Source organism: Tenrec ecaudatus, chromosome 1 (genome assembly GCF_050624435.1).
Source record: "Tenrec ecaudatus isolate mTenEca1 chromosome 1, mTenEca1.hap1, whole genome shotgun sequence".
Lineage (NCBI taxonomy): Eukaryota > Metazoa > Chordata > Mammalia > Afrosoricida > Tenrecidae > Tenrec > Tenrec ecaudatus.
The window spans coordinates 164,693,349-164,720,014 of NC_134530.1; the positions used below are offsets into that span (position 1 = coordinate 164,693,349).

The window sequence follows — 26,666 nt, forward strand, 5'->3', positions numbered from 1 at the left end:
TCAGGGTTGGCCCTCTCCTCCAGCCACCCAGGGCCACCTGCCCAACAAGGAGTTTCCACCTGGGCATTCTGCACCCCTCTCCCTGCGGGTTTTCAGGCCCTGTGCCCTGCTCAGGGATCCCTGGTGGCATATATGGTTAAACACTTGGCTACGAACCAAAAGGGTCAGAGGGTTGGACCTGCTCAGAAGCACCTTGGAAGAAAGACCTGCTGGTCTCCTTCCAACAACTGGGCCTTTAAAAATCCTGTGGATCCCAGGCCCTCTCTGACACCCATGGGTCACCGTGAGTCAGCAGTGACTTGACAACAGCTGGTGGCCAGCCCCAGAGAGCCGCAGGCGAGGGCTTTCCACGCGGCCCCATGGTTTCCCTTTGTGGGTCTTAGTCATCCTCTCCTGGGCCTTCATTGAGAGAACCTTCCTCCTCCGTGTCCTCCCAGAGTAGACCCCGCCGAGTATCAGGAGGGTGTGCCTCCTGAGGGTGTGCCGGCAATGCTGAGGAGTCTGGCAGCCCTTTCCATGGCGACAGTTCTCCCTGGCACACAGGCACTGCCAGCAGACCCGGCAGCGAGAAGCCCATCAGTGCATTCGCGCAATGTGCCTGAAGCCACAGCTCACAGACGTGTCTGCGGGGCCGCACTAGGCTGCACCCTCACATCACGGCAGTGTGGGCGGCAGGGACAAGACCCACAACCGTGTGATTAGCACTGGGAACTTCCAGGACCCCCGCCTGTCCGTGGTCCTCCTGGATCTCACATGGCTGGTGCCCTGCCTTTGGCACCCACGACAGGCGAGTCCAAACTCCCAATATGTTCCAGACGATAAACAACTCAGGGCCTACCTGTCCGACTCCTCCTCGTCAACATCCCTCCCTCTCGCCCAGGGCCTTGAGCTGGTACAGAGCAGGGGACATTCTTGAGATTAAAGATTTTAAATGTAATCTTTCCTAGCCCGGTCCCTGGGAACTGGATGGTATTGAGCCATTTCCAACTCACCATGACCCCGAATAGGGCTCCCAAGACTGTCAATCCTTACGTGAGCAGGAGCCTCATCGTTTGCCCGCGGGGGTGGGGGTACCTACTAGTATCGCCCCTCTTTTATGGATGGGAAACTGAGGCACAGATGGGTAGCATGATCTGCCCCAAGTCACACTGCCAGGAAGGGGAAGGGCTAAGATCTGAATCCAGACAGTCTGGCTCCAATCAACTGCACACGATGTCTCTTCGGTATAAATAATTTGGGCTCCGTGAAAATGTGCCACCTGCTAATGGCCAGCAGCCTGGTTCACGCTCACCTGCTACGGTTGGCAGTTTGACCCATCAGCTGCCCCATGCAGCAGAGACGTGGCCGTCTGCTTCCCAAAGGACTTACAAACTCTATGGGGCCTGTTCGGTCCTGCCGGGGTCACTCTGAGTCCCAGGAGCAGATGCACCCCATTCCCAAGTGGGAAGATCCTCTGCACATCCCATGCAGACAGCGGGGCACAGGTGAGGCAATGGGGGGAAGAAGGAGAGACAGTCATTCATGGAGGGGAGCAACCGCCAAGGCCTTGGCATAGGAGGGACGTGTGGTGGGCATGGTTGAGTGAGACTGCTCATAATTGGCAGGGACGTGGCTAGCCCTTTGCTGTTGAGTCAATTCTGAGTCACAGTAACCCGGCAGGTCAGAGCAGAGCTTCCCCCTAGGGTTTCCAGCGATGGAATCTTTATGGCAACAGCCAGCCAGCTCTTCTCCCCCAGCGGTACAACAATGATGCTCAAATCTTGCTGCACTTTAGAATCACCTGGGAAACTTGTGGGGGAGGAAAATCCCCATACTCAGTCCCTCCCCAGAGCAATGGAATCAGAAATCTGGGCCTGAGACTCAGGCCTCAGTATTGTTTGAAAGGCTAAAACTGGGTACTAAAAGCAAGGTTCCAGGAATACCAATTCAACAAACAGGTGCCGCACTGCAGGTATTCCTCACCTGTGCCAAAACTTTAGACAACAACTGATGGGAAGGGATCCACAATCGTGCGATTCCAAAGAAAAGTGACCCACAGAAACTCAGAATTAGCAGACGCTATTACTATGACATGCAAGTGAGACTTTACTGACGAGCGTCCAACAGTGGTGGCAATAGCGCATCAGCAAGGAACGGGGAGAAGTTCACGGCCGATTCAGAAGAGGGCACGGAGCAAGAGATGTCACTGTGGATGCCAGAGGGATCTTGGCTGAAGACGAGAGTACCAGAGATGCTTGCTTGTGTTTTGTTGACGATGCAAAGACACTTGACCGCGTGGGCCCTAAATATCGTGATAGGTCACACTGTGAAGAATGAGAATCCCAGAATTCACGCAGAACCTGTGCACAGACCCCAAAGCAATTGTTCGAACAGAACAGGAGGGAGGTTAAATTCAGGGCTGGTGTGTGTCAGGGCTGAATCCTTTCCCCGCTCTTAATCAGTTTGCATGCTGAGCACATAATCGAAGAAGCAGGACTACGTGACGGATTAACAGCCAGCAATATGCAGGTGACACGATCTTGTTTCCAGAAAGAGACGCCGACTTGACAGACGGATGGGTGAAACTCAGAGACTTCAGTGTGTATTACTCCTCAACATAAAGACAACAAAACCCTCCCAACTGGATCAATAAGCAACATCATGGCCAGGGCTTCTCAACCTTCCTCATGCCGTCATCCTTTCACACGGTTCCTCACATGGTGATGACCCCCAGCCACAGAATTATTTTCGTTGCTACTTCATCACTGTCATTTTGCTACCGTTAGGAATCATCGTGTGAATATCTGATAGGCAGGAGATATTTTCATTGTTACAAATTGAACATCATTAAAGCATAGTGATTCATCACAAAAACAATATGTAATCATAGATTGTGAAATGTTTATGTCTAATGACAAATCAATGAACTTTTGTCTTGAAGCATGGTGTAGCGTGGGTAACAGTCTTCACACCGGGTACTCGTATGTGGGCGTCTCTGCATGTGGCAGACCCGCCAGAGACGGATAGGGTGTCTTGGTTCCTAAGACCATAAGAAATATGTGTTTTCCGATTGTCTTAGACCACCCCTGTGAAAGGGTCGGTCAACCCCCAAAGGGGTCTTGACCCACAGGTTGAGAACCGCTGATCATGACAAATGGAGAAAAGACTGAAGTTGTCAAGGATGTCATTTTCCTTGGATCAGTGCCCACAGAAGCTACAGTCAAGAAATGGAACAATGCATTTCAATGAGACAGTCCTCTACACAAAAACCTCTTTAAAGAGTTTGAGAGCAAAGAGTTATTTTGAGGACCGGTTTGTGCCTGATGCAGGGCATTTCCAGTTGCCTCACATGCTCAAGAACCAGTCGTACTGAAAGAAGTCCAAGCTGCTATGAAAGGGTTAGCAAACCACCGCCTCCAGAAATGGACAGGACACTGACTGAAATGTTTCCGCATGTGGCTGGTGCGCATTACTCACCTCTGCCGAGACGCTGGGAAGACAGCGAGCCACCTGGCCAACTGACTAGAACAGGTTCTTATCTGCACCCATTCCAGAGAGAGGTGACCCAATGGGTGGTAAAACTGACCAAACAGTATCGCCAATGTCACATGCAAGTAAAATTTTGCTGCAGATTATTCAACAACTCTGCAGCAGGACATTGACAGTGAACTGTCAGAGGTTCAGGCTGAATTCCCAAGAGGACACGGAGCAAGGAATCCCATTGCTGGCATCAGATGGATCTTGGCTGAAAGTACGGAATACAAGAAGAAGCTTAATCGTGCTTCATTTACCATGCACAGGCATTGGAGTGCGGCGATCATTATGGAAATGGAGATGGACAGTCTTGAGAAGAACGGGAATTCCAGAGCACCTCATTGTGCTGATGTGGAACCTGTACCTGGATCGAGAGGCGATCAATCATTTGAACAGAACAGGGGTGCACTGCCTGGTTTCCTATCAGGAAAGGTGAGTACCCTCTCACCAGAATTATTTCATCTGTATGCAGATTGCGGTAGTTACATAATTTTGTGTCCACTTGATAAATAAAGTGTAGGAAAAAAATAAAATAGTAAAGTGTAGGGGTGGAGTTTAGCCTGTCCAACAGGTCAGAGCTTGATGACCTCATTCGGAGGTACAACTGAAATAAATGGCTCCCTGAAGGCTCTCCTCCCCCTCTCTGCTTTCACCTTCCTGCCAGCCACCCACTGCCACTGGGACTTTGCACCCTCCAGCCGGTGATGTTCCTGCATTCTGCATCATTGCATGTGACTGCATGAGTCTGAAGAAGGACTTATGGACTAGTATCAGACTTATGGACTTGAGTTGAACTGGGCTGGGATGTTTTCCTGATATAGGTCACTTCTTGATATAAAGCGCTTTCTTACACAGGTATGAGTGCCGCGGGATTTGTTTCTCTGGTCAACCCAGCCTAACACACTGATCAAATCATCTGGCCATCTGGATTATATGAAGAAGAATGTGGCATCGGGGTTGGAGAGCGGCTAATTAACAACCTTTGATATGCAGATGACACAGCCTTGCTTACCGAAATCCAGGAGGACTTGAGGCACTTGCCGATGGAGGCCAAGGATTCTAGGCTTTGGTATAGATTACAACTCAATGTCAAGGAAACCACAATCCCCACAGACCAATAGATTACATCATGTTCAACAGAGAAAAGATGGAAGTTGTCAGGGATCTCCTCTTGCTTGGATCCACCAACGTTACTAGTGAAGCAGAAATCCAGAGATCAAAGGGCACATGGCATTGGATAAGCCTACTACACAAGACCTGGTGAAAAGCCAGGGTGTTGCTTTGAAGGCGAAGGTGTACCTGGTCCCCCTCATATGCCCGTCAAGGTTGGACATTGGATCAATAAGCCTGAAGGAGGATCAATGCATTTGAATCGTGTGCTGGCAAAGAACATTGAAGGTACCACCAACTGCCAAAAGAACAAGCAAATCTGTCTTGGCAGAATTACAGCCAGAATGCCCTTTGGAGACGAGGTTAGCACATGAGACGTCATCTCATGTGCTTTGGTCATGCTCTGAGAAGAGACCCATCCCTGGAAAGGGGCAGGATTCTTGGGAAAGTGGAAGAATGGCACACACACAAGAGAGAGAGGGAACACTTCAACAAGCTGGGTTGGCATCGTGGCTACGGTAACATAACAACTGTGAGGCTGGCACAGGACCGGGCAAGGTCTCAGCCATTGTCTTGTGCGCATGAGTCAGAGCCGACGCGCCGGCACCGGACAACCCTGGCTCCACGGGAAAGCAGGACAATGAAGAAGGGAGGCCACAGAAGAATGGACGGCTTTGCATATTGTGAAGACTAGTAAATGAGGCACGGGCTGCCAGAAGAAGAACAGAATCTATGGTGGCGGAAATACAAGCAAGACGCTCCCTCAAAGCAAGGGTGACGGGCTTTCGGGCATACACACAGGGGAGGACATCATGCTTGGTGAGGGAGCGAGCCGGTGTGGTGGTACACCGATTGCATGTCCACTTGAAGATATCTAAAAACGTAGGGGTGGACCCCTACCTGTCAATCAAATCACAGCCTAATGAGGCCTCCTCAGGGAAGTGGCCTGGGCATCTTCCAGCCCTCTCTCTGCCCCCTCCCCTTCCTGCTGGCTGGGATTCTGCCACTTCCTCAGGGCTGCCATGGCTCTGAGCCCACAGCCCTGTGCTCCTCCTGCATTGGGCTTCACTGCATGCGGCTGCCTGCGTCTGCAGGGGGCTGAGAGACTAACATCAGACTTGGACTGGACTGGGATACCTTCTCGATATATAATTACTTCTTGATATAAAATTCTGCCTTGTACATGGAGGTCATTGAATTTGTTTCTCTAGACAGCCTGGCCTCATGCAGGCAGCAAAAAAAAAGAGGAAGGCCTTGAATGGGCTGGATTGACACAGTGGCTGCAAGCCTAGGCCCAAACAGAACAAGCGTGGGTCTAGGGCAGGGTCAGGTGAGGTTCATTCTGTCCTTCACAAGGTCACCAGGGGTTGGAGCCAACACATGGACACCTTCCAACCACCAAGAAAGTTCCACCGAGGGAAACCTGGGAGAGCCAGAACTCAGTGGGCCTGCCCATTGTCCTGGGTCAGGCAAGTTTTCTGTCTTTGACAGGGTGCGATCTTACCACTGGTCTTGATGGAAAATGTTTGTGTGTTTTTATCTTGCAATTTGGGCTGGTGTCCACTCTTGGGGCCTGAGTTACAACGCCTCATGTGAGGCATCCTCCTTCTGGATTCTCTGTCTGTGGCCGAGATCCCACTTTGAGATTCGGGGGCGGTTAGTGAGGGTGTGGCCTTAAGGAGGGTGTGAACCAAGTCTTGCTTCCTGGGGGGCATCTCTGACTGCTCTAGTACAGGGCGGGGCTTCACATTCCTGGGGACTGTGATTGGCTAAAAGACAAACCACATCTCCATCAAAGCCATGTCTCCATCAAGGCAGTGCATAAGCCCCACCTGGGCTACCAAGCAAACCAGCAAGAGTCTTTGAGTGTACATGTCTGAGAGCGCCCTCTGAAGTGGCAGAAGCCCCGGGACTCAGAGGAGCAGCAGGGAGACTAGGGGTACCTTCTCCTCCTCTGACTCTGGACTGTGCACCTGTGAGAGGAAGCACCAGGACGGCTGGCTTCCTGGCCCACGGAGGCAAAGGCCAAGGGGTCAAGGCTGAGAGACTGAGGGCCAGAGAGACTTGGCTGTTGGCTGGGGAGAGGTGTGGCTGTGGACCAGTAACTGCATCCTTACTGTGTGCTGATCCTGACTTGTGGTAACTTGTCGACTTCCCCACTCACTCTCTTCTTGTGGGCATTGTCCGTGAGTCCTGTGGGGACCCCTTCAACGAATCATGGAACCGGCAGAGAAGTAGACAGACGTGGGAGGAAGGGGTGGTGTGGGAATGGGTCAAGGCCCGGGAGTATGACCCAAGGCGGCACGTCAGAGGAGGCCGGCTGTGGCGTTTAGTGCAGGTTTTGCTGTACAACTTTGTACTGCCCTCATCACTGTTACCAGCCCCCTGCCCGCTGCCCACTGCCCCCTGCCCTGGAAGCTGCCACCCCCTGTGCTCTGGGAAGCTGCAGTGGGGGCTGCCCGCTCTCTGCCCACCAGCCCTAGGCTCACGCCCTGGCTCCTGAGGTGGCTGCGTGTTCCCACCGTCTGCGTGCCAGTTCTAAACGTGGATGGATGGCCCAACCCTGGGCTGGTGGGAACAGCCGGTCTTTGCTGGACAGGGCGAGCAGCCGGCTCCCCGAGGCCTCGAGGTGCCCTGACAAATCACGGACAGGTGTTTGTGCATCCTGACTCTGTTCACGAGCAACAACAGGAAACGGGGCTGCCGTCGGGTGGCCGCTGGGGAGCGGGCCTGACCACAGGCCAGGAGGGGGCCGTGGCCTGCGAGAGCAGTGGGCTTCCAGTGATGAGCTCCGTGAGGAGGGCGGTCCAAAGGAACCGTCTGTGGGGCTCTTGCTCGGACTCAGCTCTCGGAGTGGAAGCCCGAAACGGCCCCGTGCAACCAAAGGAGGAACCTTAGGCACCCGTGACTGTGACGCTCTGTCCTGCTCCTCCGCTTTGGGTTCCCTGCGGACCCTTGAAGTCAGCCGGCAGGGGAGGGGAGGCTCGTCCACTCCCCACTGTGGGCGCTCGAGGACTCCCGCCAAATTAGAACGTTGCGCCAGCCCCGGGAACTAAATTTATCCTGAAAGACACCCAGATCAGAATGTTCTCTGCTCCCTGAATGCCCGTCCCTCATTGTCCTCCCCTCTCTCTTTTCCCAGAGCCAGGCGCAGTATTGGCTGGGAGACACAGGCCTGCCAATGCAGCTTGAAAGACACACACACACACACACGTACACACACACACACACACACACACTGTGTGTGCCACAGCGACAAGCGAGAGGCGAGTTTAGAGCAAGCAGGCCGGGAGAGCCCTGGCAACCTCCAAGAGGGCCAATGGAGGCAGGCTCAGAGGGAGTGGCAGAAGGGGACGTGGGGTGAGGAAGGACTTGTGTGCGGATGGGGCCAGCAAGGGCTCGCTCTACTATAGCCCCAGGGCCTGGGGGTCCACGGTCAGTCTGGGCAGCATCTGCTGCTCCCTTACCAGCCCCGAGGAGCCCCCACTTCAGCCTGGGGTGCTGCCGCTGCTTGCTGCCGCAGGTGAGAGCCTGCAGGTGTGGGGACACTGAGATGGTGGCGGTTCCCGGCCAGCAGGCGAGGCTGCATCCTACAGGCGAAGGAAGGCTATCAACTCCTTGCCTCGGGGAGAAGCCAAGTCTGAGGCGGCTGACAACGGTGTATTTTTAGGTGCTGGCTCCGCTGGGGAACAATGCGAGAAGAGTGAAATTGTACCGACTCAAGGTTCTTGTGAAGTAGGATCAGCGCAGCTCTTGCTAAACATCTGAAAAGACCCTATAAGAGCGAGCCCCACGCAGGCTCCCCACAAGGCCCTCGAATCCGGGGCAGGGGTGGGGGTGTCTGCCGGGTGTCTCGGGACTTCCAGCTGGGGGCGGGGTTTCAGGTCTGTGACTTTTGGGCAGGTGGGTGCCCCGTGGTTGTCAGCTCTATTTCCAAAGATTCCCCCAGGGAAGGAGACCTTTTAACCCTACCCATAGCCGATCCTGGGCTGGGTGGTGCTGGCAGGGGGACTGGGGCCCATTTCCATCATAATATACACTCCCCTCCTGCCCACTAGCTCCCCCACCCCCAATCTCTGGCACTGACATTTCTTCTGCCCTAGCTGCCCTGGTCCCAAGAGGTCCTAGCTTTGAACGCACCTGGGACCACAGCTGTGCTGCGCACACACAGTCTGGAGAGTCAGAATCTGCTCGGCGGTGGGATAGCAACCACAGGACGCCCTCGCAGGCCGTGAGAGCTGCTGCCCAGGCAGACCGGACCCGGAGGCCTCGCCCCTCCCTCCCCCAACCTCCAGGATGGACCCAGCCTCCCTCTGGGCACCCGCTTCTCACCACACACGCTCTTTCCGGCCACAAGAATGCCTGCCATTTCCCAGAAGCCCTGAGCTGTGCCAGCCCTTCACATTTATTTGCTCAGGTAAGTCCCTTGCCCCGATGTGTCTCCACCCACCTGCACCTGCTAACACTCTGTCCAGCCCTCCAGGCCCTTCGAGAATGCCTCCCCGGGTGCCCCGGCCTTGCGTGCCCTCCCCGTCTCACGCGGCATGGCAGGGCTCGGCACTTGCAGTCAGGTGGCGAGCCCACCCACACCTGGGTACCACCACCACCCCACCCCCCGTTCTCCCATTCTGTGCCTTCAGTAGCCCTGTGTTTAAGGAACTAACCATCTCTGGTCCAGTCCCCAGGGGAGGTGGCCAGCAGTTGCTATTTCCAGCAGCAGCAGGAAGATAAATATGGTCCTGCCCATTCTCCACCCCTCCACCCCCCCTCCAACCACACACAATATGCCCTGGGGTGGGAATTCCTCTTTCCCCTCAGATCAACAGCGGGTGGGAGGGACCTTGGGCTGCACACAAGGGGATGCGGGCAGTGAGGGGCAGCACCTCTGACACCCGGGCAGGCGGCAGGTCCAGACCTGAGACTCTGCCCAGGCCCCACCCCGCTGAGTCCAGGTGGCTGCTCCGAGGCCGGGGCTGCACCACACCTGGGAGCCGGCTCAGCTGTGGCTGGCTGCCGCTCAGGTCTCTGGCTGAGGCCAGTGTAGTCACAGATTGGCAGTCTCGACCAAGGCCAAGGCCAGCTGCTGGGGCTGAGCAGCGTCTCCAGGAACACTGGCAACATGGGGCATGGGGCCTGAGTCAACACTTTGCTGACACAGCCTGCCGGGTGGACATCACTACAACCTAGACCCGCTGAGCGCCTAAGCAGCCACTTCACCCTTTCTCATCACAGCCTCTGAGCAGCAAGCACCCAGGCAGGGTCCCCGTCTGAGGGTCACAGCGCTGGCCCAGCACCTCCCACGGAGCAGCTGCTCCGAAACACCTGTCATGGACGTGCAGGGGGGCTTGGTGGCACTGGGCATTAGGCATTGGGCTGCTAACTGCATGGTCAGTAGTTCAAACCCACCAACTGCTTAGTGGGAGAGAGATGAGGCTGTCAGCCCTCGTGAAGATGTGCTGTCTCAGAAACTCCAGCGGGGTGGGGGGGGGGGCAGGGGCGGGTTGAGTGGGAACCTTTGCTTGGAGGGGTATTTGGTTTTATACATGCAGAATAGGGACTGGTGTCGGGAGTGGGGTGGAGGAGGCAGGAACCAGCAGCCTGAGGGGACTCCATGAAGCAGAGGCAGGTCAGTGGCAAGAATGCTCGACCCCCATGCAGGCAGCTGTGTTCAGTCCCTGGCCAGCACGCTTCACGTGCACCGTCACTTACTTTTCAGGGAGAAGCAGCGGGGCTTCCCGAGTAGAGAGACTGGGGTCTACTAACGAGGGTCTGACCTGCATCTGGTTGTGGGCAGCATCTCATTCGCTGCACACAGGTCACCGCTCCATGGCCGTTGGCAATGGAGGCTGGGGGCACAATGTGTTCAGAAAGAAAGAGGTGTGCGAATCTTTGACTTCCTTTTCTCTGCTCCTGTTGGTGTGACTCCGACACCAGGTTCACCAGGTACCCATGGTTTGGATGGAGCTGCCATGACCGGGCTCACCACACACGGAGGACAGGGAGCTGGGAAGTCCCACAGATGCCCAGAGACCCCGGTAAGCTGCCATGGGGGCTGGAGGAAGAAAGATGCCCTTCTCATCCCGAAAGCCGGCTGTGTGGGAGATGGGGGCACGGGCGGAGCCTGTGGCCGGTAGGAAGACAGAGGGGCTTCGGTAAGCATCCAAGGTAAGGGAACTACGGGGGCTAGGGGAGCCCAGGGATGGACGGCTGGCTTTGGCTGCAGCAGCAGGACGAGGAAGGGGGACCCGCAGTGCCGGACCAATCACAATGGGCTTGGTGCCCCTATGGCTCCCAACCCCCCTGTAAGGCCTGACCAATGGGGTTCTGGTGGGAAGGGAGGGGACCTGGTGGAGATGGGACTCCTCAGGCTACCAGAGAAATTGGGGTGTTTCCTCTGGGAAAGAGAAGAAGGTCCAGGGGAGCCTTTTGTCCAACTCAGGGTATTGGACATGAAGCTGCGGGTCCCTCTGCTCGGAAGACAGAGGGGGGAGGAAGTAGGGGATGGGCTGGTGAGGAGGCTAGGGCTGCCTGAGACCCTCGCTGCTGCAGCCCAAGATACAGCCCAAGAAGGCACTGGCTTGGTATGGGGGGAGGCCTGCCCCTGGGGCAAACGATAGAGGGGGTGCATCATGACTCCAGGAAAGCAGAGAGTTGAACTGGCCCCTTAGAGCAGCGGTTCTCACCTGTGGGTCAAGACTCCTTTGGGGGTCAAGCGACCCTTTTGCAGGGGTCACCTAAGACCATCAGAAAACACATGTTTCCGGTGGTCGTAGGAACGGAGACACTGCTCCTCTATCCGTCTCCAGGCGGGTCCACCCACATACAATTCCCTGGCGTGAAGACCATTACCCATGCTACACCATGCTTCAAGACAAAATTTCATTGATTTGTCATAAGAAATAAATATTTCACAATATAGAATTACATATTGTTTTGTGATGAATCACTATGCTTTAATGATGTTCAATTTGTAACAATGAAAACACATCCTGCATATCAGATATTTACACAATGATTCATAACAGTAGCAAATGACAGTGATGAAGTAGCAACGAAAATAATTTTATGGTTGGGGGGGTCACCACACCATGAGGAACTGTATTAAAGGGCCACGGCTTCAGGAAGGTTGAGAACCACTGCCTTAGAGGGTGAGGAGGCAAGAAAGACCAAGACACTGTTTTATGATTTAAAAAATATTACCCCCCCCCAAAAAAAGGTATACTGAACTCCCAACCCCTGGTTGCTGTGAATGTACCCTTGTTTGGAAACGGGGTCCTTGAAGAAGCTGTGCGTAGTATTGTTAATATGAGACCCTACAGAGGCAGGGAGAGGCCTACCCAATATGATTGACGTCCTTATAACAGAGAGGCAGAGTCCCAGAGAGACCCACGGGACAGAAGTCAGGACGGAAGGGGGGACAGAGACTGAAGCAGTGCATCTACAAGGTCAAGGAACACCACCACCGGCTGCCAGGAACCTCTGGAAGCTGGCAAGGTGCGACAGGATCTTCTCTAGAGCCTGTGGAGAGGGAGTGGCCCTGAGGCCACCTTGAGTCCAGGCTGCTGACCTCCCGAACTGTGAGCGAGAAGGCATGGCTGCTGTTTGAAGTCACCCACGCAGTGGAAATGGGTAAGCCAATTTGGGAGACACACCTGCAAAGGCTCGAGAGCAGGCTAGGCAGAGTCTCCGTCCTCAGAGTTGGAAATGTTACCTAGAAGTGAGAGTCCCACCCCCACCCCCACGCCCAAGGGCCTGGTCCCCTCCTCGGAGTCACGACTGAAAGCCAAGTCACCCCTTGGTGGTGCAGCTGGCTGCGAACCACAAGGTTGGTGTTTGGCTTCCCCAGCAGCCCCGCTGGAGCGAGGCCCAGTGACCAGCTCCTGAGAACAGGCCGGTCAGCCGAGGGGGTCCACAGGGGCAGCTCCACTCTGTGCTCGAGGGCCCCGTGGTGGTCAGCTTGAGCTTGAATGACAATGGAGGCATGGAGCCCAACGGACCCCTCGCTCTAAGGATCCTCCTTAGGGCTGTGGCCTTTCCACAAGAGAGACAGTGGGGTGGGGTGGGGACTTCTCCGCCCTCCCTGCCGCTCTGTCTTCCTGCTTGCTGGTGCTCTGTGCCTGCCTCGGGGGAGGGGGCAGCCCCACCCCTGAGCGCTGCGGATGTCCTGCCACCTTCCCACTGCCCTTGGATCCACGAGACGCTGCACCCACCAGCCTGGGACCTCCCTGCCCCCCCCCACCCCACCCCCGCTCCACCTCTCGGCATCATCAGCCTGCAACCGACTGAGTCTGAAGAGGACCAGGGGCTTGGGGCCGGGGGAGGGGGGCAGGGCTGTCCCCTGCACAGAAGTGCTTCCTAATGCAGGTGTAAGTCCGAGCCACTGGCTTCGTTCCTCTGAACAGCCCAGCCCTGAGCAGGCCCTATGAGAGACTTCACGGCACCCGGCACCCCCACGCACCGTTCCCCAAAGCTAGTGCTGGAAGGCATGCCAACCTGTGAGGTGAGGGTGTCGGACAGGGAAAGGCTGCCCAGGGTGGGCCACAAGGGCAGAGGCTCATGGGAGACAGGACAGCAGAGGAACACGGTCCTACATCCATGGGTCAGGCCTCAGCCGGGACACACACACATACCCATGGTCATCAGGGGACTTGTCTAAGGTCACATAAAACTCACAGTGTTGCAGCTTGGACCCAGGTCAGCTGACTGCAGGCCCCGCCTCCCTCTCACCCCCCGGGCTCACACAGCCACATGTTCAAAGGCAGCAGACTCCACGAGGGGCGGGGGGAGCCAAGCGCAGCCCCTTTCCTGGTGGAATGATGAGCTCTAGGGAGGAATTGCACCGTGGTGGTGACTTCCCATCTTTCACAAACATTTAAAAAGCGTGTCATTGGAATCCAATTGCTGACCAGCAGGAAACCAGAATGATCCGGATCTCCTTTGTAGTCCACTGCACTGGTGGTCGCACAGAGCCTCCAAACACTGAGACTTCCACAGGGCAGTCCACTGTCCCGTGGTCCCAGCACCCAGGGAGCCCGCCATCTGGAGTGCTGTGGAGCCCCTAAGCCGTGGTTCTCAACCTTCCGCAAGTCTCGGCCCTTTCATGTGAGTTAAACCATAACATTATTTCCGTTGCTCCTTCATCACTGCCATTCGGCCACTGTTATGAATCGGGCAGCCCCTGTGTGTGCGGTACCCTTTACTAGCAAGGCAAAGAGAACCATGAGGCGGTGTCACCGAGCACTGTGCTTCTGGATCTGCCCCTGGGATTCCAAACACGAATGCCAGGGGGCAGTGGGGCTCACCAGCCGTCTGGGGCCAGGGGCTCCTGATTGTGCAGTGCTGCCACGGGGGCAGAAATAACCATTAAGAATTAGTAACCAACCCCAATCCTGCCTTTCACTGTGGGCTAGGCCGGAGCATGTGCACAGGTACAGCTAAGAGCTCAGGACACACGGAATCCAGGTCAGATAACCCATCGGGAACAGAAATGGGAGTAGCGATACCAGGAGGTTAGAGGGGAGGTGGGAGGAAGTAGGGGGAAAACCTTGGGGGAAAGGAGACTGTAGTTGGTGTTAGATATGAAAATAATAAAATAATAATTTACAATTTATCAAAGGGTCACAAGGCTGGAGTGGGGGAGGGAAGGTAAAAAGAGGAGCTGATACCAAGGGCTCAAATAGAAAGTACATGTTTATAAAATAAAGATGGCAACATATGTATAAATATGCTTGATACAATGGATGTATGGGTTATTATTAAGAGCTGTAAGAGCCCCCAATTAAATGATTTTTTTAAGGGGAAAAAAGAAATAGTAAGCAGAGGGCGTCAAACAGGAAGGCAGGTAGGTACAGTGCTGGGGGTCACAGCACTTCTGTGGGGTGGGGAAAATGTGGGGGCCATGGGGGTGACTGATGGCTGAACAAAAGGCAGAAAAGCACACGGGTGACATCACTGAGTGGTGTTGAAATGGCAACTGTCCTGTTTCCTGCACACAGGGCACGAGAAACCCATCAAAGGCCACTGGACGGGAAAGAGGGCAGAATCCCACAAAAGCAAAGCAAAATAGAATGGGGGGAGGGGGGTTGGAGCCAGGGCCCGTGCACGCGGGCGCTCTCAGAGAAGCGGGGTGTCCCACCACACCAAACTGCCTCTTCCCCTGCCGCCTGGGGAGGTGGCTCTGTCCTTCGTGAAAGGAGGTTGGAACCTGGCCACTTACCGCCCTCATCCTAACAAACAGCTGGAGGATGTAGGGCCGACCTTTGAACTGGAGAGTGTTGGAGCCAAAGGACTGTCTTTGGACCATTCACTGTCTGGTGTTTGAGGCTCTGTTCAGGGGACTATCTGGACTGAGAGACAAGGCAGTTAGAGAAGGGATGACATTGCTTGAAGGCATGCCCCGCCCCTGGCATATCCCCTGAGTAGTCTCCAGCGGGGAGTGCTGCCCATTGTCAGATGGAGATGAGGACGGAAGTAAAGAGGTGGTTGGTACAGTGACCAGCATCCCAGAGAGGCCAGGGCATGGTCCGGATGTCCTGGCAAGGATGGCAGCTATGTCCAGGTGTGGGGGAGGGGGAGGGGGAGGAGGGGGGGCTGGTCCATTGTGGCAGGCACTGGGGAGGGGGTCTCTGGACCCTTTCATTCACTGAGCTCCTCGAGTGCGGATGGGGAGGGCTTGGATCCCTGAATGACACCGGAAGCTTCTGGAGAAGCCTGTCCATGGCCCCCTCGTTTCACATGGCCCAGGGCCAGGGGAAGCGTGTGGTTTCCAAGGGAACAAACACAGAGCTAGTGGATCCCATCTCTCAGAGCCTCCTCCTCCCCCTGAGGGGACTTGTCTCCAGCCAGCAGAGGAAGCGTAGGCGGCAAGGTGACACTGCCTTTTCATTCACCAACACTCTCTGCTCCAGGAGCCTGCTTCTCCTCTGCCCCCTGCCAGGACCGCCCTGATATCCTGGACTCCTGCAACCAAAGAAGCCACTAGAGGGGGGTGCAGTGGGGCACTTGGCCAGAGGGGTTTGCTTGGAGGTCAGTAGAGCCCAGAAAGACTGGCCTGAGGGGTGTGGGGCTGCCCCTCCCAGTCAAGTTAGGCAAGTCTAAGCAGAGGTCCAGGCAGGGGTCTACACACCTGTCAACAGACACCAGATACAGGGTGACATTTCCAAGTGACAAACAGAAAGACTATACGGGCAGGTGAGAGACAGCCCTGCTGCCTCACCAGGCACCTGAGCCCCAGAGCAGAGCAGGGAGCCACCAGCCAGGAAAGCCCAGGTGAGGCAGAGACGGTTAAACCCAAGTGTTTAAATATTTAGCAAATAAACCAAAATGTCACGCAGAGTCTGCCAGGCCGGTGTGGTAACCATGGCAATCCCTGGCCAGCAGCAGATCCTTCGAGTGCTGCGGCTGAGCTAGATCAGCAAGATGGCAGCTGGGAGAGCCACCGGGGGTGTGGCCAACTCGCAAGGGGCACCCCACCCCCCCAGACGCTCAGCCCCATTTGACAGAAAGAACACTGGATGGGACGCAGGGGCTGGGGGCTCCGGGGAGTCTCTTCACCTTTCAGGGACTCCATTTCCCTTCTGAGGAGCTCTGGTGGTGGTGCGGCTGCATGCTGGGCTGTGAACCACAAGGCCAGCAGTTGGAAACCAGCAGCCTCCCCGAGGGAGGAAGAAGAGGCTTTCTACTCCTGCAGAGAGTGACAGTCTCTGAAATCCAGAGGCAGCTCCACCCTGTCCCCTGGGGTGGCTATGCCTCTGCACTGACTCGCTGGCAGGGAGTTCTGTTTTGGGTTGCGGGAGGGGGGGCGGGGAACGGATTACTTTTTCTGCTAGAGAATGAAGAATTCTCCTAGCAGCTTTGATCTGAAATTGATAGACATACGATCCAGATGCACTGATCACTTCTGGTGATGAGAATCCAAGCGCTGGAAACGAAGAGGAAGAGGAAGGAACAGTTGTTGGAAAATAGGTCTTGGTGATAGAAATGAAGCCGGAGATCGCGTGATAGAATTTGGCAAGACCAACGACTTGTTCGTGGCAGACAGTGTTTCTCAACAATACAAAAAGACAGCTATCTACATGGACTCCTCCCGAGGGCACGCACAGAAATCAAAGTGACTGCCTCTGTGAGGAGACAGGATGGAGAAGCTCAGTTTCAGAGCTGACATTCTGAACAGTATTAGTGAGCTGTTTGGTTTGTTCGACTCAATGAGGCAGCTAGGTGAGGCCAGGGCAGACTGTGGAACGGAGATCAACTGCTCACAAGTTCAAGTTGACACTGAAGAAAATGAAAGCAAGTCCACGCGAGACAAAAACACGCTCTCGAGTCTGTTCCACCTCATTTGAGGAACATCTCAAGAACAGATTTGATGCCCTGATGACAGGAGACCCGGGGAGCTGTGGGAGGACATCAAGACCATCGCTCATGACGAAAACAAAAGTCATTACAAAGAGAGACACGACGAAAGTGGGTGTCAGAAGAGACGCTGAAACTTTCTCTTTTTTTTTTTTAATGGCTAATTTTTTCATTTATTTTCTGTATAAGTTTTTTTTTTTTTAGAAACTTTCTCTTAATCGCAGAGTAGCGAAGGCACATGGGAGGCATGAATGAAATCAAGGAGCTGAACAGAAAATTGCAAACAGCAGCTCGAGAAGATAGAGTCAAACATGATAGCGAAATGTGCAAAGACCTAGAGTCAGTCAGAAAACACAAAGAGGAAGAGCATGCTCAGCATATCTTCAACTGAAAGAACACTCGAAAATGGTCAAGCCTCGAGTTTCAATATTAAAAGAGTCAGTGGGCAAAACATTGAACGATGCAGGAAGCTTCAAACTAAGATGGAAAAAATACAGTCACTGTACCAAACACACTAATCGGCATTCCACCACTTCAGAAGGTGGCATATGAGCAAGAACCAATGATGCCGAAGGAAGAAGTTCAAGCTGCACTGAACACATTACCCAAAACAAGGCTCCAGGAACTGACTGAACACCAATTGCGATGTTTCAACAAGCTGGTGGAGCACTGGCAGCTCTCACTCATCTGTCTGCCAGGAGACTTGGAAGTTAGCTACTTGGCCAACTGACTGGGAGAAATTCAATCTTTGCCCTCATTCCAAAGAAAAGCGACCCAACAGAATGCTCAGCTTCTAGCACAATATCATTAATCTCACATGCAAGTAAAATCTTGCTGAAGATCAATCATCCATCAAAGGTCGCAGCAGTACATAGGCAGGTTGCTGCCAGAGGTTCAGACCAGATTCGGGAGAGGACGTCGAAGGGGAGACATGGTTGCTGATGTCAGATGGAGCTTGGCTCAAAGCAGAGAATACCCAAAAGTTGTTTTCTTGTGTTCTATTGACTCAGCTAAGACAAGCGCCTAAGGGACCCAAAGGTCAAGGACTTCAGCCTCAGGGGGATTACCGCGCAATGTAAAGAAAGCCAAAAGTCCTCACAATTGGACCCATGAGCAACATCATATAAATGGGGAAAGTTGAAGTTGCCCAGGAGTTTGTCTTGCTTTGATCAACGCTCGGTGCTCATGGAAGCCACAATCAAGCTCCAACAACACATCGCCAGGGGTAAATCTGCGGCAGCTGATCTCTTTCAAGTGCTGACAAGTAAGGATGTTTCTTCCAGGGCCCAGGTGTGCCTGACCCAAACCTCTCAGGATGTGAAAGTTGGGCATTGAATGAGGAAACCGGAGAAGCATGGATGTGTTCGAATGATGGAGCTGGGGAAGAGTCTTGAAGGCACCACGGACTGCCAGAAGAACAAGCCAACCTGTCTTGGAAGACGTACAGCCAGAATGTTGCTTAGAGCCAAGGTGGGCAAAATGTGGCCTCGTGTACTTTGGACGAGTTGTGAGAAGATACCGGCCCCTGGAGAAAGACATCGTGCTTGGTAAAGTAGAGGGGTCGCGAACGAGAGGACGGAGGATGGGCACACTGGCTGAGCAATGTGCTCAGACATAAGAACAACTGGATGGCCCAGTGCTGGGTTCGGCTGCACGCAGGGTCCCATGAGTGGGGTCCGGCCTCGCTGCACCTTAAGAACAGCCACCGCCAGGTGTCTCAGCAGCTCGGGGTGCAGGACAGTCTGCTCCCAGAGGCAGGAACTGGCTCTGAACTGTTTCCTTGGAAGTTCGGGCCCACCCGCCACTCCTGGAGAGAAAGATGAGGCCTGCTCCTTCCGGAAAGATGTCTGGGTTTGGAAACCCTGTGAGGCAGGTGGACCCCATCCTAGAGGGTCATTGATACGACAAAGGTGGGGCTCTCCTTCTGAAAGACCACTTGCTATTGGAGACCCTCCGGGGCATGGCTGTGGGGTTCTGTTCTCACATACGTGGGGCGGTGATGAGCTGGAACCCATTTGGCAGTTCCCTCCACCCACTGACCGAGGTGGCAGAGTGGGTAAGGATTGGTCTGCTCACCCCAAGATCACCAGTTTGAAACCACCAGCTGCTCTGCGATAGAAAGACCAGGCTTTCTACTCCCTTAAAGAGTTCATCTCAGAAATCTCCCAGGCAGTACTGTCCTGTCCTGTAGGGTCACTGCGAGTCGGAATCCACTTGGCAGCAATGAGCTGTAGCCACCCCAGGGAGGACATGCTCACTGCTACTCTGTCATCACCCCACGGCCTACCCCGGCCGCACATGTGTCCTCCTCATGCCCCTCAACTCAGCAAATGCTAACTGAGCACGTGTCAGGTTCCATCCAGCAGGCGGGGTCTCAGTGCCCCTATGGTGGATGCATTCTTAATGCCCTCTACCACCCACCCCCCATCCCAGGGCTTCTGCTTATTCTGAGACCTCTGCCAGACCCCGTCTTCCAGAGGCAATCCTCTCAAAGCAAAAAGCTTCGCGTGTATTGGCTTCTTTGCTCTCCCTTCTTAAGAGACACTGTTAGGAGATGGGGACCTCCTTACAGAAAGGGAAGGGACTGAGAGCGGTTAAGCAAGACAGTGAGCATGATTTGACGCCCAGCCAGGCTGGCCCAGAGTCTGTGTCCTCAGCCACCTGCTGGCCTGGCTTGGAGGGAAGAAGTAAAGGGGGCTTCAAGGTTTCTAGCCCAGAGATCCGGGTTTCTGACCCACACTCCGCACGAAATAGGCCTATCTTAGATGTATGCTGGATGGACGGATGCACTCTGTAGGCACTCAAGAGTTAGGAAAAGTTGGGAGAGGAGCCGTAAAAAGGTTAATCACGTGCCCTCCAGAGTCCTTACCCCTCAGATATAAACATCAGTCTCAGTGGCTGAAAAAGGAGGAGCGGTCAACCCAGGTGGACTTGGAGTGTGCAGCAACATACAAGCTCATTTCAAATCTATAGGGGTCGGGGAGTGGGGGTGGGGGTAGTTCTATGTCTGACAAGTTGACATATACCCATGAGCCTATTGCCCGGGAAGAGGAGGTCATGCTGTCCATCTGGGAGGTGGTGGACATCGCCACATCCCCAACACACACCCTATGCCCAACGCTCCAGGGCCCAGCTGTTTCCCATTAGACTTTTGGTAAATTAGCAAAATGCATTGTTTTTGTGGGGGCATATGCTTCCTTTCTGTTTCATTTTCATTTGAGGAGAACAGCTCCCTGAACCTTTCCCATGGATGCCAAATGGATGTCATGGCCTAGTGCCCCCGAGGACAGACCAGGGCTGCCCCGCAGTGTGTCCCCAGGAAGCAGGCTGCCATAGCCGACTTCTGGGTTTGAACCGCTGATGTTTCCATTAGCAGCTGAGCACTTAACCACTGTGCCACCGTGGCCCCTGTGAAGAACACAGGTGCCTTCTTTTCCTGCTGAAGATGAAGAACCAGGGCTCGGTGGAAGTCACTGAGAGGTCTGATTCTTCAGTGGGAGGAAGACTCGATCCTGCTTCCCGACAGTGTGGGAGAGCCTACCTCCGGAGGTAGTGGGAGCCGCAGCACATCACCGATGGACAGCACACAGGGAATGAGTGGGGGAAGGGGAGGGCTGAGGGTGGGGGGTTGGACTAAGTCCCCTCTGAGAAGCTCCCATGCCTGAAGCTCCATGGCTTGAAGGCAGAGTTTAGTTGAGAGTTATCCAATAATGTTTCAGAATTTTTCTTCCTCCTCAGAAATCTAAGCCGTGGACCCTAACAGGCAGGAATACTGTGGAGTCCCTGGGTGGGGTGGGTGGTTGACACGTTCAGTTGCTTCCCAAAAGGTGGGGCATTCAAGATCACCCCTAGAGATACCTCAATAAAAAGAAAAAACGTACTGCTATCAAGTCGATGCTGACCCCTAGCAATCCTCAAGGACACGGTAAAACTGCCTCTGTGTGTGTCCAAGGCTGTACCAGTTTATGGGGCTAGTGGTTTTGAACTGCTGACCTCTGGGATTACAAAGCCTGACTCTTAACTACCACACAACCAGGAAACCAGACACTGGACCCCTGGAGCGCAGTGCCCCACATGACATCGCCATGAGTCAATACCCACTTGACGGCAACTGGTGATTATTCTAGGTGGTGCTCTCAGCCTCACATGTGTGCTGTGGACCAGGGCCTGGGCCGGAGGGTGAGCACTTGGGACAGAGCTGGGGGGAAGTGGGGACACGGTCATCGGATCCCTGCGAAAAGTTAGCCAACTGACAGCAACTGTTGTGCATGAAGGAAGTGGTGACCAGATTCTTGACACAAGCCCCTGACGTCACCCCAGGGAGGAGACGATACAGCTGTCCCTTGACCCTGGCCAGCTTCACCACAGAGGAGCAGCAGCTGGGCTTTCCGGGTGCACAGATGTTTTCTAAGAGCCCCTTCCTCTAGAACCACTGTCCACGGCCTCAGGGATGTCGGGGGAAGCAGAGGGCCCGAGGGAACCAGGAAGCCCTTCACCCAAATGCAATGTCAAAACAGTGAGCTCAAACATACCAAGGACCACAAGCCCAGGGCCACACTGTGGGTTCCTCTGCTTGTTAGGAGGCCACCAGGGGCTGGGCCAGCTGAAGGGCCACGAACCATGACCGTCATTCTCAGGAAGTGGGTAGCCCGACTGAACGGAGAGCATGCGGGATCCAGGGGCTTAGGACCCACAACAAACAGGGTGACATCACGGTTTGACCAGCTTTGGAGACTAGATCTCCTAAACCCAGCACTCTTCCACACAACCCAGCAAAAATGCTGTTCTCCACTGGGAATTAGAGGAGGGTGCTGGAAATGCATAGATCCGTGACACCACTGTCCCTGGGCCTGGGGAGGAGGACGCAGAAGAGGAGCTGGCAGGACAACTTGGGAGGGACCATGCTCCCTCTTCTGACTGACTGGGCCCAAACCACTCCCTCTTCCCTCCGGCAGGGGAAGAGCCCACTGTTTGCACAAGGAACTGGGCTGGAAACCTGGGGCACTTTCCTCCACATGGCAGTGGGCACCGGTGGGCACAGGTAGGATCAGGGCTGGTGACCCGCCCACTGACTCCCTAGAGCCTTTTTGCTCGGCCGAGAACCTGCATCCATGGTGTCAGGAGCCGAGCGTGCTGGCAGGGTTGGGCCAGAACAGGAGAAAGCCTGGCAGTTGGCATACTGGGCAGGTGTGACAGTGACCATCTGGTAGCACTCAGACTGGGGCCGAGCTGGGCCCAGCAGGGCCGAAATCCCATTTTTCATGCCAGCCCACTGTGCGCTCCGTACTCTGCACATCACCCACCCTGTTGTGCGTTCAGCAAGGGGTGGGACGTGACTCCGTGTCTCAGACGTAAAAACCGAGGGCAGAGATACTGGGAGTGGCCCGGTCATTCAGGCTGAAGGGGCTGCGGCAGAGTTCACGGCCATCACCTCCCTTCCTTCTGACAAACCTTGAGTGGCCCGGCCAAGGTTCTCGGCCACACAGCACATTCACTCTCCACGACTAGGGATGAAAAGGAGACGGGTCGTGACTAAGGGCTGGCCTGTCGGTGCCATGGCCCCCGCCACCCGATCGGAAATGAGGCCACACAACAGCTGGGCTGGACCCGGTCTGAGAGCCAGGGATGCAGGCCCTGGACTGGGCACAAAACTCCCCGGGAGTCAGTGGGAGGGTGTCCGGCTCTCCCCACCCAACACCTAGAGCAGTGAGAGGAAGCAGCCAGGCCTTGAGGCCGCTGAGGGTGGGCTTGGGTGAGGCCTGCCTCTGATTCTACCTTTCCTCTGGCCCGAGAGACGCCTTCCTGTCCTGGACGGGCAGCAAGAACAGCCTCTCTGCAGATAGACACCACCTCAGACACCACCCGGGGCCCGAGGCCGAGGTGGGGTCAGGAAGAAGCTGGTCTGGCTCCTGCTGCTCTGTTGGCCTCTGGGAGCGACCCAGGCACCAGCCTGGATGAAAGCCGACCAGCTTGGCTCCGTTCAGACTCCGGGAAGGAAACTGCTCCGAGGCATCTGGGATTCCGCCCTCAGAGCACAACCCGTGACTCCCACCCCTCCTCCAGGGGCTAAAGAGTCCCAACTGTCCAGATTAGTGTCCTGTGGTCTTGGCAGACTGGAGCCCGCCAAGATGGACCAGAGCCAATGCTTCTGCACTCAGTCAGCCACCTCCCCACAGCCCCCGCCGGCTAACAGGAGGGGACACAGCTGCTCCACTGGGCTCCATCCATCCCCAATGCAGCCACCAGGCAGGGAACACCCCGCGAAGAGACCAAAGGCCAGGGAGGCCAGGCGCACGGCACCACGACGCAGCGAGAAGAGGTTGTGGCCGAGCCACGACCCCAGTTTCTCTGACTCCGAGCTCTGGTCTCCGTCTCCCTCCCGCCTGCCGCCCAGATGTGGATCTCTGTGTGCTCCGAAAGCCAGGGGACCGCATCCTTTTCAGACACCCTCAGGGGTGTGAGAAAAAACATTTGCAGAGTTCAGAGCTGCGCAGGCCAGTGGCAGGAGTGACAACCAGAGTCAGGGGATGGGGAGAATCGCGGGCCTGCATGCTTCTCTCTGACCACCCCAGGCCCGGGCCAGTGCTCCTCCTGTGTCGCCAAAGGGATGCGCACCCTGGGGCCCTGGCTAATGCTCCTGCAGGTGCCAAGTCAGCCCTGGGCAGCAAGACACAGAGGGCAGCCAGAGCCCAGCCGAGAACACCATCCTGCTCAGTCTGCCGGCACCTGGCAGGGCTCAGTCTCCCCCTCAGGGTGTTTGCTGCAGCGTGTGAGTGTGTGTGAGACTGAGGGTGTGAGTGCGAATGCGTGGGCGAGACACACAGGGTGTGTGAACGAATGAGAGAGAGGGTGAAAGAGTATTTGTATGTGAGGGAGGGACGCTGTGTGAGTGTGTGTGTGTATGACTCACATAGTGTGAGTGTGTGGAAGCAAGTGTGAACGGCAGGGTGCCTGAGAGCGCGTGTATATGCGTGAGACAGAGAGTGAGTGCGTGGGTATGGCTGAGTGCGTGAACGTACGTGTGTCAGATGATCGAGTGTGTGTATGAGAGCCTGTGAGAGAGGCAGGGTCTCTGTGTAAGGTAGTCCCTGAGACTGTGTGTGTGTGTGTGTGTGTGTGTGTGTGTGTGTGTGTGTGTGTGTGTATAAATGTATGGGTGTGAGCATGTGTGTCTATGTGTATAGGGGAAACACAAGGTAGGTCTGACTCATGAGATGAACGCAGAGTTCAAAGTCAGAAAGCACCCAACAAGAAACAGGAGAGAGAAGATAAAGGAATTCATCAGACGCACTCACGTAACTACGGTGCTAAATGAGGTTCCTGGGCAGGGCGACCCCCGCCCCCAAATCATGGCGCCACATGATGTGTCTGGACCCCAAAGGACGACATGGCCAGGGTTGTGCTTAAGCCATAGGGCAGCCCCGCCCCCTCCTGCTGATACAGTCCTGGCGAGGGTGGGGGTGGAGGGGGACACGCCCCTGACAATCACCCACCCCACTCGGCTGCCCTTCAAAGGGGGTGGGCTCAGCCAAGAGCCAGGCAAGGTGAGGACCCCTGCCGGGGGGCACCTACCTGGACTTCCCGTGTGTGGTAGGCGATGATCAAACCCAACAGGATGACGGTGGACAGACTGATAAGGCATTTCAGGGCCAACGAAAACATGGAATCCTGCAGGGGGGACGGAAGAGAGAATGCGTTAGGGGGTGCCGGGCAGGGAGTGTCTTGGTGTACTCTGAGGAGAAGGTGGGGTGGCACGGGGCGCAAGGAGCAGGGCACAGCCTAAAGTGAGCCTGGGCCACCTCAGACTCGGCAGCCCCCCTAGCCTCGGTCTGCATCCCTAGGATGACCCCACTTGGGCGTGATGCATTGTGCTTGTTGTACGTGGCGGGCTTCGTTTGCTGACGGGGCACTTAGAATGCTGGCCTCTGCGTTCATAGTCCTAGGAACATCATTCTTCACCGTGCCATCAGTATCTGGCATGGGCATGAATATGGTACCAGATCATGCCTCTCGTTCCTCTTGGCCAACCCGAACCAAAGGACGTCGAGGTCCCTTCCATCTCAGACAACGCAGAGGCAGGCCTTTCAGGAATGGATTAGCGTCCTGGCAGCCGCCCTCGCCTCCTGGCTCAGGCCACGGGCAGGGGAGGAGACCAGGGAGCCACAGCTGGGGGAGAGAAGAGGAGGAGGAGGAGGAGGGTGGGAGCAGAGGGGGCCCTGGGATCAGAGGGGTCCCAGGCAAGGGAAGGGCCCGGAGTCGGGGAGTCGGGGAGGCAGGGATGGGCCATGGAGAGCAGCCTAGGGAACCTGCAGCCACACGGTTAGCGGCCAGAGAGCGGAGTCCAAATCTGACATGACTTTGGGGATATTGAGCCTCAGACTGTAACTCCACCCCTATGTACTCTGTCAGAGGAAGAGGGCATTTGTTGAGGCCACAGGGCGGTTTTGAAAAATTAAGGACCTGTGATGTGTGTTGAGCCTCTGGCAGCACCGGCAACGAAAGAGTGCGGGGTTAGCAACCGATCGCTGTGTGCCCTCTACAGATTCCAGGCATCTGGGCTGGGGACTTGGTGCCTTCTGGGGTTGGAGGGGAGTGGGTAAAGATGACTCCCAGCCCTGGAGGAAGATGGGAGCAAAGGCAGTGGACCAGTGGGCAGCACCCGTGAGCAGGTGCGGTGTGGGGGCCCCTCGCTCAGCCCCAGGGGATGCAGGCCCCATGGAGGCAGCCTTGGCCTCAGGTGGCTGGTGACCATGACAACGGCAGTTTCTCTAAAGTACCTTGATGCTGACAGGGCAGATGGGCACATCTGTTCTCATCTTCCTCACACCAGCCCCATGGCCTTCATCCCAAGTCTATAGCCATTACAGGTAGGGTGGAGGGTCGGGGGACAGGTAGGGAGTGGTTTGAGCCAGGATTCAAAGGCAAGGCCTCTGATTCCCAGGCTGGGCCTTCCCCAAAAAACTCACTGCCCTCGAATCAATGCCTGGGCCGCTGTGGTGTGTGCAGACCCCACCCCTACCCCTCACTTTTGTGGTACAGCTGTGGGGGCCTCATCTGTGCCCCGCGTCAGGAGAACCAATGAACCACTGGCCCAAAGGCTCCGACCACCAGCCTGTAGGATAGGAGCTAATCGTACTCTGCATGCCTCCAACAGCCTCTGGATGCCGGAAATGCCACCCCGCCCCTCTGTCTGTTCACTCGCTCCTTCCTTCCCACCCACCTCCTGTTTGCTGACACTACTAAGAGTCCATTGTGAGCTGCATGCTGTGAGACAGAGAAAGTGAGTCCTTGTCCCAGAAGCCTCTGGACTGGCTGACTCCAATGTTCTACCCGGTGGGGGCACCAGCGATGGCCAAAGTGTCCACTCTGTGCTGCCCACAAGCTGGGCTAAACAAACAGGCTTCCTTGACCCTCATCCATGTTCTGCAGCCTAAGGAAGATAGGCCTCGGTCACTCAGTTCACGTCTATGGGGGAGACTCATGCGCTGGGCGGCTAACGGAGAAGTTAGCGGTTCGAAACCACCAGCCGCTCCACTGGAGCAAGAGGAGGCCATCTGCTCAAGGAAAGAGGTACAGTCTCGGGAACCCAGGGGCAGTTCGACCCTGTCCTGTAGGGTCCCTGCGAGTCAGGGGCGCCTCGATGGCAGTGATAAGGCTGAGCAGGGGCGGCTGGGAGGCATGATGGGTTAAGT

General features: G+C 55.5%; 1 protein-coding gene across 3 annotated transcripts in view; it reads right to left on the reverse strand.

The window, feature by feature from the left end:
• The window catches only part of KCNN3 (potassium calcium-activated channel subfamily N member 3), a 194,719-nt gene that overhangs the window by 113,666 nt on the left and 54,387 nt on the right, over positions 1–26,666 (reverse strand). For all 3 annotated transcript variants that reach the window (XM_075562542.1, XM_075562552.1, XM_075562547.1), the window contains exon 2: positions 24,547–24,642. In XM_075562542.1, the coding sequence (XP_075418657.1) occupies positions 24,547–24,642 (96 nt within the window). The remainder of the gene's footprint in view (positions 1–24,546; positions 24,643–26,666) is intronic.